The sequence below is a fragment of the Sapajus apella genome, unplaced genomic scaffold (genome assembly GCF_009761245.1).
Source record: "Sapajus apella isolate SASKATOON/1434 unplaced genomic scaffold, GSC_monkey_1.0 scaffold135, whole genome shotgun sequence".
Lineage (NCBI taxonomy): Eukaryota > Metazoa > Chordata > Mammalia > Primates > Cebidae > Sapajus > Sapajus apella.
In genome coordinates, this window is record NW_022437075.1 from 891324 (window position 1) to 902140 (window position 10817).

General features: G+C 42.3%; 1 protein-coding gene across 3 annotated transcripts in view; it reads right to left on the minus strand.

Moving 5' to 3' along the window:
• Positions 1-3146: 3146 nt before the first annotated feature.
• The window catches only part of LOC116539966 (zinc finger protein 211), a 13480-nt gene continuing 5809 nt past the window's right edge, over positions 3147-10817 (minus strand). The window contains exons 1-2 of one of the 3 annotated variants that reach the window (XM_032263251.1): positions 6157-6373; positions 3147-5237 (exon numbers count right to left, since the gene is read on the minus strand). In XM_032263251.1, coding sequence (XP_032119142.1) covers positions 3742-5237; positions 6157-6166 — 1506 coding nt within the window. In that variant the 5' untranslated portion in view covers positions 6167-6373 and the 3' untranslated portion in view covers positions 3147-3741. Of the gene's footprint in view, positions 5850-6156; positions 6374-10817 lie in introns of those variants that run through there. The other 2 variants (XM_032263250.1, XM_032263249.1) reach the window with 2 other exon arrangements.

Genomic DNA, 10817 nt, shown 5'->3' on the forward strand with positions numbered 1-10817 from the left:
AGGGGGCGGAGGTTGCGGTGAGCCGAGATCGCGCCATTGCACTCCAGCCTGGGTAACATGAGTGAAACTCCGTCTCAAAAAAAAAAAAAAAAAAAAAAGAAAACCTCTTTCCTGTGAGATTAAGGCTTGGGAGTGTAGAATGTGGTATGCATACTTAGAGTCAGTGTAAAGATTGACCCTTTTTCTTTTCGCTAGGGTGAGTGCCCTGTTAAGGTCAACTAATTCTGCCTGTTAGTAGGTGGTATGGGGGGTTTTGGCAATGATGGTGTAATCTGCTGCAGGACATGGCTCTTTAAAACAGCTCCCATCTCCTGGAAGCTGGGAAAAAGAATTAAAAAAAGAAAAAAAAAGAGAGAAAAAAAGAGTAAAAAATAAATAAAATAAAATAAAAAATAAAACAGCTCCCATCAATGAACCATGTAGGTATCCTCTGTAAGGAGGTCTCTGATATGTGCTGGAAAGGGGAGGAAAGGGAATCTAAAAGGTCCAAGCAGGAGTAAAAGAGTTCAGAATCAGAGATACTTATAGGGAAGAGGGTGGCTGCGTTGAGAACTTTACACCTTTGGTAGGTGATTAGAGGGTTGTTTATGTAGGAGGTGTGTATTTGTTGTAAGTAAGATAGTGGGAGGGAAAGAAGGGAGCAATGGCTCATGAATTCTTGCAGGTTATGAGAAGATGCAACAGTAAGGTGTTGATAGAGGGTAAGTTTTTGCACTTCTGAGGCCAGCAGCATGGCCGCACATAAGATCCTTAAACAGGGTGGCCAACCTTGGATGACTGAGTTGTTGTTTTAAGAGACATGGGAAAAAAAAATCCAAAACTTGTCACTTCCTAATCATTTTACTATGTTTTACTATCTACATTCTAGAGGCTATTTGCAGGTAGTAGAGTTGCAAATAAATTTACTTAGAAGTAAATTTAAGCATGGATCACTACTGTGGAAATGGTATGTTTCTGACAGCTCTTCCCAACCCCAAGTTCAGTGACATGTTGACAGTTTGATATAGGCCACAATGGGAAGTTTTACACCAGAGAAACTGGCAAACACTATAAACCATAGCCTGATTTATTGTGTCTAAACTTAAGAATGTGATAGAGAATATGTGAATAATATAGATTATATTTGAAAGTGTGTGGTATATGTGGTAATTATACTGTGCATACCATGAAAATAATTGTGGAATAAAAATTAGTTATTTGTTGATGAAAAGTGAAACAGACACAATTCCTAACAGACAAAATATATGAACAAACATTTTATCAAAGAAGACATACAGCAGGCAAATAAACACATGAAAATGTTTAATATCATGAATCCTTAGGGAAATGCAATTAAAACTACTGCACACTTATTAAAAAGGTAAATTCTAAAAGATAGACCATACCAACTATTGGCAAGGATGTGGAAAAGCTGGAATTCTCATACATTCCCAGTAGGTAAGCAAGAGCAAACAGCCATTTTAGATCAATTTGGCCATTTCTTTTTTTTTTTTTTTTTTTTTTTTGAGACGGAGTTTCACTCGTTACCCAGGCTGGAGTGCAATGGCGCGATCTCGGCTCACCGCAACCTCCGCCTCCTGGGTTCAGGCAATTCTCCTGCCTCAGCCTCCTGAGTAGCTGGGATTACAGGCACGCGCCACCATGCCCAGCTAATTTTTTGTAGTTTTAGTAGAGACGGGGTTTCACCATGTTGACCAGGATGGTCTCAATCTCTTGACCTTGTGATCCACCCACCTCGGCCTCCCACAGTGCTGGGATTACAGGCTTGAGCCACCGCGCCCAGCCCAAATTTGGCCATTTCTTAATAAGTCAAACATTCACTTATCCTGTGTCTCAGGCACTGCACAAGGGAAGTGAAAAACTATATTTATGAAGAATTGTATGTTTGTAGCAGCTTTATTTGCAATAGCCAAAACTAGATATAAACTAAATGCTCATAAACAAGTGGATAACAAATAGTATATCCATAAAAAATGTACCACTCAGCAATAAGAATGAACAACTCATACAAGCTTCATTGAAGAATCTCAAAATAATTATGCATCATAAATGAAACCGGAGAAAAAAACACATTTTATAAATCAAATCATAGAAAATACAAGCTAACCTATTATAAATGAAGGTATAAATCAATGGTTGCCTTGAGGGCCAGAGAGGGGAGGGAGAGATTAGAAAAAGGCCCGAGGTATATCAGAGGTGACTGATGTGTTCATTGTAATAATGATGACATAATGTGTTTTTGACTAGGTTTGGTAACCTTACGTTTACTCTATTTCTTTTCTGATGACCTTGGAGGGACACCTTGCCTCAGTGGGCAGCAAATATTGGTAATCAATGAAACTGATTTGAATTTATTCACAGGATGATGGTAGGTTACAAAGCCACATTCTTGGAAGGACACCCCCCACCCCTTTTTTCTATGCTTGTTTTCCTGACCTATGCAGCAATGGCGTTGAGGTAGACATCCCAGAAGGGTTACTGGAATACACAAAACATTTAGATTGTCATTTTTGACAGTCACCTCAGCTACAAAAAGTACACATGCCTGGAAATTCTGAGAATGTCTGTACTCACTGATCCTGCAAAATTACTAGAACATATTACAAGGGGCATATTCCATCCAGTTTGCTGCAGTCTCAATCACTCCCTACTAATCCACATAATTGGTTTCCATACTAATTACGGTTCCCCCATTTTACAGAGACAGTAGCCTACTAAACTGTTTTGGGGCACTTGGCTCCTTGGCAGGAGCTGGGGTGGACTGCCTCAACAGTGCTGGTCATTATGTAATAATCCCTGTGGACAAGAACAAAATTCATCTTGTTCCCAGAAGCACTGGAGTTTGTCACAACAATTTCCCACTTCCTCAGGGTGTCCTTTGAGCCCACAAAAAAATCCTGGCATCCAGTCCACAAATTAAGACCATAAAACCCTGCAGTATTTCCTAGAGAGCCTTGGGTAATAATTCAAATTCAAATCAGGTAAAAACTGGAAAGACAGCTGCATTTTTCTACTATATTGTTGTCTCTGAGGCAATACAAATAATGTGACAACTCCCTCTCCAAAGGTGTTTTCTCTGTAAAGCTGGCAGGGCCCAGTTCTGTTTTGGAATTACCTCAACAGTGAATAAAACACCAACATAAAGGTAGCTTAAATAATAATGCCTTTATTATTGTAAAAAACAAAGCAAGGTGACGTAAGCAGTTCCCAAGTTGGTGACTTAGAGGCTGGAAAAAAAAAAAAAAAACATGGAGGTATCACATGAAACCAACATGTCCTAAAAAAGATAGTCCTTCTTGGCAAGTTGCCAACAACACTCATATTGGGTTCTCTGGCACAAAGCTGAGTCAAGTTATTCTAAATTCTCAGATAGGAAGACAAGACTATTCATGATTTCTTCTAGCAAATGGGGAGAAATAGAATTCTGCTTTTTTGAGTAGGTTAAGGTGATAAGTGATGCACACTTTGTGGACCTCATAGGTAGCAGACATGATGTGGCTTCTGTCTCAGAAACTGTCAGTGACATAAATGGCAGAAGCCATAAATGGCAGGTGAGAAAGTGTAACACTTTCTAAATGGCACGTTAGAAAGTGTAACACCTACCTGGAACTTAAGGGGAATCTGCCCACTGTGTATCTTCAGATGTTGGGGCTTCCAATTCAGGTACATGTTTCCGTCAAAAAATAGGTGTACTCCTCCAGTATAATTACACTAAAAGAAAACTGCATATTCTCAGTACAGCTAAGGCGTTTCTCCAGTGTGAACTCTCTGGTGTTGAATGAGAACAGATTTGCAACCAAAGGATTTCCCACATTCACTGCACTGATAAGGCCTTTTTCCAGTGTGTACTCTCCGGTGTTGAATGAGGCTAGAACTTTGGCTAAAGGATTTCCCACATTCACTGCACTCATAAGGCCTTTCTCCAGTGTGAACTCTCAGGTGTTTAATGAGGTTAGATTTACAGCTAAAGGATTTGCTACATTCACTGCACTCGACAGGCCTTTCTCCAGTGTGAACTCTCTGGTGGTTCTTAAGGTTGGAACTATGGCTAAAGGATTTCCCACATTCCCCACACACATAAGGCCTTTCCCCTGTGTGGACTTTCCGATGTGAACTGAAGCTGGAGCTTTGCTTAAATGATTTCCCACATTTACTGCATTCATAGGGTCTTTCTCCAGTGTGAAGTCTCCGGTGGTGAATGAGGCTGGAGCTTCGACTAAAGGATTTTCCACATTCATTGCACTCATGAGGCCTTTCTCCAGTGTGAACTCTCTGGTGGTAAATGAGGCTAAAGTTTTGGCTAAAAGATTTCCCACATTCGCTGCATTCATAAGGCCTTTCACCAGTGTGAACTCTGCGATGCTGCATGAGGTTAGACCTTTGGCTAAAAGATTTCCCACATTCCCCACATTCATAAGGCCTTTCTCCAGTGTGAACTTTCCTATGGCTATTGAGGCTATAGATCTGACTAAAGGATTTCCCACATTCAGGGCACTCAAAAGGCCTTTCTCCTGTGTGAACTCTCTGATGTATAATGAAACTGGAGTAGTAGGTAAAGAATTTTCCACATTCATTGCATTCATAAGGCCTTTCTTCACTGTGGACTTTCTGGTGCTGAATAAGGTTACATCTTCGTGTACATGCTTTCCCACATTTGTTGCACTCAAAAAGCCCTTCTCTAGTGAGGATTCTCTGGTCCTGAACAAGTGTGTCTGTGTGGCTAAAGGCTTTATTGCATTTTCTCCAGTTGTGATGACTTTTTCCACTGTAAAAGGCCACCCCACACTTGTTAATGTTATTTGGCTTCTCCACTGTTTGAGCAGCCTCTTGATGGAGAAACCTCATGTTGGCCAGGAAGCCTTTCTCAATCTCCCTGCAGGTGAAGGGCTTCTCTGACACATGGACTGTGCAGCTCTTTGTAAATGAGGCTGTGTCCACATAACTTCTGAAAGGTGCTTCTTTAATGTGCTGCCTCTGGTGCTGCTGAAGATTTGCACTGATGTAGAATTGTTCTCCACATGTGTGTAGTTTCTGCCTACAATTTGTTCCTTGGTGTTCAGCCAAGTGCAAAATATCTCTCAAGACCAAGCCACATATCTCACAGGAGTAGGCATTCTGAGAAGATGAACCTTCTGAAGTTCTGAACTGTGGCACTCCTTTTACAGAAATTCTCTGTAGAATGTCTGTACCCACTGATGAGGAAGGTGCTTCCTCATGCTCCAATCCACGCCAATAACCTAAAAGTAAAGAGGTCATGGTGAAGTACATGTTACCTTTATTAGGAGGAGGCAATGCAATCGCAAATACATATCAATCACAGCAAAGAACCAGTAACATGGGCCTATTTTCAGGAAAAGTAAGTTAGGGGTCAGGTTGAGGAAGCAGCTGTTGTGCATGACTGATCCCTAAGGTCACTGAATAGGGTAGGGTAGGCCCTACCAGGTACAGTGCACAAGGATAAGGTACAGCCCAGAATTAAGAGGCGTGTTGTACAATGAATTCCTCTGATAATAGCTTTTAGTGAGATCATATCTGCTGGTGACAAGTGATGCTGTGAAGTATATGTCCAGGCCCAGGAAAATCTCACTGGAATAGTAAGTGGTGTTCAGGGACTATTAAGGGAGATGTGCACACTTCAGGACCCAATAATATTAGAGAACACTACAGAAGGAACACTGTGAAGAACAGGTGGGATAAAGAGTCCAGAGAAGTGTGGATTAGCCCTAGCTAGAAGTCAAAATAAAAATGACAAGTGGTGGAAATACGAAAAGGTCGAATTGAGGTGTTTCTGGCAATGGCATCAAAACAAGTCAAACAGGACAGGTTCCTGGTGCAATTTAAAGACAGACCTGCCGGGCGCAGTGGCTCAAGCCTGTAATCCCAGCACTTTGGGAGGCCAAGGCGGGTGGATCACGAGGTCAAGAGATCGAGACCATCCTGGTCAACATGGTGAAACCCCGTCTCTACTAAAAATACAAAAAATTAGCTGGGCATGGTGGTGCGTGCCTGTAATCCCAGCGACTCAGGAGGCTGGGGCAGGAGAATTGCCTGAACCTGGGAGGCGGAGGTTGCGGTGAGCCGAGATCGCGCCATTGCACTCCAGCCTGGGTAACAGGAGCGAAACTCTGTTCCAAAAAAAAAAAAAAAAAGACAGACCTGATGACATGTCTTTTCCCAAGTGCCATTCATCTGGATCAGGCCCTCTCTAATCCCATCTTGCTGAGGCTGGAGTCATGAATATCCTGTGAAGAACAGAGGACACTTCCCCTAGCCCTAGTTGAGCAACTACATGGGACCAGGATGATATAAGTCCTAATGGAAAGACAGGACACATGAGCAAGTAACACTGGCCCAGAACAACTCGACACAAAAAAAAGAACACAGGAAAGGTAAAGAAGTTAAGTTTGGCTGGGCGTGGTGGCTCATGCCTGTAATCCAAGCACTTTGGAGGCCAAGACGGGTAGATCACCTGAGGTCGAGAGTTCAAGACCAGCCTGACCAACATGGTGTAACCCCATCTTAAAAAAAAAAAAAAGTTAAGTTTGTATAAATTCAAGTTAGAGGGTTGTAACTTTAGGATGTTAAATGTAATCCCCAAGATAATCATTTAAAAAAAGACCTACAGGGCTGGACATGGTGTCTCACGCCTGTAATCCCAGCACTTTGGGAGGCCAAGGCAGGCAGATCACAAGGTCAGGAGTTTGAGGCCAGCCTGGCCAATATAGTGAAACCCCATCTCTACTAAAAATACAAAAAATTAGCTGGGTGTGGTGGTAGGCGCTTGTAATCCCAGCTACTTGGGAGGCTGAGGCAGGAGAATCACTTGAACCCAGGAGGCAGAGGTTGCAATGAGCTGAGATTGTGCCACTGCACTCCAGCCTGGGCAACAAAGACTCTGTCTCAAAAAAACAAACAAACAAAAAGAGCTTCGAAAAGTATACAAAGAGCTGGGTGTTTGCTAACTGGCATCTTAAAAAAAATAAAAAATAAAAATAAAAAGAACTGGGTATGCTGGTTCATGACTGTAATTCTAGCACTTTGGGAGGCCAAGATGGGTGGATCAACTGAGATCAGGAATTTGAGACCAGGCTGGCCAACATGGCGAAACCCCGTCTCTATGAAAAATACAAAAATTAGCTAAGTATGGTGGTGCATGCTTAATCCCAGCTACTCAGGAGGCAGGAGAATTGCCGGAACCCGAGAGGCAGAGGTTGCAGTGAGCCAAAATTGCTCCACTGCACTCCAGCCTGGGTGACAGAGTGAGACTGCATTTAAAAAAAGTACACAAAGGAAATGACAAAAAATAAAAACTAACTACCACAAAAAAAAAAAAAAAAAAAAAAAAAAGTGAGCCAAAACCAAAAGAAGCAGAAATGCAGGAAATTAGGATAAAAAAAAAAGCTATAAGGCTGTAGGATACAGAGAAAACAAAGAAAATGATAGGAGTCAGCCCTTCCTTATCAGTGATTACCTTAAATGTAAATGGTTTAAACTCTGCCAAAAGACAAAGATTGGCAGAATGGGTTAAAAAAAACAAAACCAGGCCGGGCGCGGTGGCTCATGCATGTAATCCCAGCACTTTGGGAGGCCGAGGCGGGTGGATCACGAGGTCAAGAGATCGAGACTATCCTGGTCAACATGGTGAAACCCCGTCTCTACTAAAACTACAAAAAAACATTAGCTGGGCATGGTGGCGCGTGCCTGTAATCCCAGCTACTCAGGAGGTTGAGGCAGGAGAATTGCCTGAACCCAGGAGGCGGAGGTTGCGGTGAGCCGAGATCGCGCCATTGCACTCCAGCCTGGGTAGCAAGAGTGAAACTCCGTCTCAAAAAAAATAAATAAATAAAAAATAAAAATAAATAAAAAAAACAAAACCAAAACCGATGATCCAACTTTATGATGTCTACAAGAGATTTGCTTTAGATCCAAGATATAAACAAGCTGGAAGTGACAGCTTGCAAAAAGATATGCCATGCAAATAGTAAGCAAAAAAGAGTAAGAAAGGCTACACTAATATCATAGAATAGAGACTTTAAACCTAAAAGGGTAGTGATTTAAAAGGATATTATAAACTAATAAAAGGTTCAATACAGCAAGAAGATGCAACATTCATAAACATTTATGCACCTAATAATAGACTATCAAAACACATGAAGCAAGCTGGGCACGGTGGCCCATGCCTGTAATCCCAGCTCTTTGGGAGGCTGAGGTGGGTGGATCACCTGAGGTCAGGAGTTCAAGACCAGCCTGACCAATATGGTGAAACACCATATTTATATAAAAAAACAAAACAAAACAAAACAAAACCACATGAAGCAAAAATGGACAGAACTGAAGGGAGAAATGAATGGTTCTACAATCATAGTTAGAAACATCAATATCTGACTCTCAGCAGTGGATAGAACAATCAGAGAGAAGTAAGAAAACAGAGGAACTAACCAACCAACTAGCTCTAAAAAAATATACAAAGAGCATTCTACCCAACAACAACAGAATATAAAATTCTCCTCAGATATACCTAGAACATTCTCCAGGACAGACCATAAATTAAGCCTCACTAGATTTAGAAAGATACACATCATACAAAGTATCTTCTCCAACCACAATGGGATGAGGTTGGAAACTCTTAACAGAAGGAAAGTAAAAAATTTATAAATCTGTAGAAATTAATACAATATTGAACAACCAATGGCACCACAAAGAAATCACAAGGGAAATTAGAAAACAGTTAAGAGATGAATGAAAATGAAAATAACCTACCAAAACTTGAGATGCAGTAAAAGCAGTACTAAAGGGGAAATTTGTAGCTATAAACACTTACATTAAAAAAGAAGAGGCTGGGCACAGTAGCTCACGCCTGTAATCCCAGCACTTTGGGAGGCTGGGGTGGGCGGATCCAAGGTCAGGAGTTCAAGACCAGCCTGGCCAATATGGTGAAACCTCATCTCTACTAAATATACAAAAATTAGCTCGGCGTGGTGGTGTATGCCTGTAGTCCCAGCTACTCTGGAGGCTGAAGCAGGAGAATTGCTTGAACGTAAGAGGCGGAGGTGGCAGCAAGTTGAGATCGTGCCACTGCATTCCAGCTTGATAACAGAATAAAAAAAGAAGAAAGATCTCAACAATCTATTTTTACAACTTAAGAGATAAAAAGAAGAAAAAACTAAAACCAAAGCTGACAGGAAAAAAATAATGACTAAAGCCTAGATAAATAAAATAGAGAAGAGAAAAACAATAGAACCAAAAATAAAATTAAAAGGTGTTTCTTTGAAAAAGTTACAAAATTGACAAACCTGGCTCACGCCTGTAATCCCAGCACTTTGGGAGACCAAGGTGGGTGGATCACCTGAGGTCAGGAGTTCAAGGCCAGCCTGGTCAACATGGTGAAACCCCATCTCTATTAAAAATACAAAAACTAGCCAGGTGTGGTGGCGTGTGCCCGTAACCCCAGCTGCTTGGGAGGCCAAGGCAGGAGAATTGCTTGAACTCAGAAAGCGAGGTTTCAGTGAGCCACGACCACACCACTGCACTCCAGCCTAGAAGACAGAGCAAGACTCCATCTCAAACAACAACAACAACAACAACAAAACAAAAACCATTGACAAACCTTAATGAAAAGCCCTGGACCTGATGGCTTCACAGATAAATTCTACCAATCTTAACTAAGAACATGTATCCTTTTCAAAATCTCTCAAAAACTGTAGCACACACACTTCTTTTTTTTTTTTTTTTTTGAGACGGAGTTTCCCTCTTGCTACCCAGGCTGGAGTGCAATGGCGCGATCTCGGCTCACCGCAACCTCCGCCTCCCGGGTTCAGGCAATTCTCCTGCCTCAGCCTCCTGAGTCGCTGGGATTACAGGCACGCGCCACCATGCCCAGCTAATTTTTTGTATTTTTAGTAGAGACGGGGTTTCACCATGTTGATCAGGATGGTCTCGATCTCTTGACCTCGTGATCCACCCGCCTCGGCCTCCCACAGTGCTGGGATTACAGGCTTGAGCCACCGCGCCCGGCCAGCACACACACTTCTAACTCATTCTATATGGCCAGCATTACCCTGATTCCAAATGGCATGAAGATAGTGCAAGAAAAGAAAGCTATGGGGCCAGGTGTGGTGGCTCATGCCTGTAATTCTAGCACTTTGGGAGGCTGAGGAGGGCAGATCACGAGGTTAGGCATTCGAGAGCAGTCTGACCAACATGGTGAAACCCCATCTGTACTAAAAATACAAAAAACATTTTTTTTTAAAATTGCATTTTAGGTTTTGGGTTATATGTGAAGAACATGCAAGATTGTTGCATAGGCACACACATGGCAGCGTGATTTGCTGCCTTCCTCCCCTTCACCTATATCTGGGATATGCTATCTCTCCCCAACTCCCCACCCCCTGCTGTCCCTCCCCTATTTCCCCTCAACAGACCCCAGTGTGTGATGCTCCCCTCCGTGTCCATGTGTTCTTATTGTTCAACACCCATCTATAAGTGAGAATATGCGGTGTTTGATTTTCTGTTCTTGTGTCAGTTTGCTGAGAATGATGGTTTCCAGGTTCGTCCATGTCCCTACAAAGGACATGAACTCATCATTTTTGATGGCTGCATAATATTCCATGGTGTATATGTGCCACATTTTCCAGCTACTCTGGAGGCTAAGGCAGGAAAATTGCTTGAACCTTGGAAGCTGAGGTTGCAATGAGCCAAGATCGTACCACTGCAATCCAGCCTGGGTGACAGAGAGAGATTGTCTCAAAAAGAAAATAAAGAAAGCAGCCGGGCGCGGTGGCTCAAGCCTGTAATCCCAGCACTTTGGGAGGCCGAGG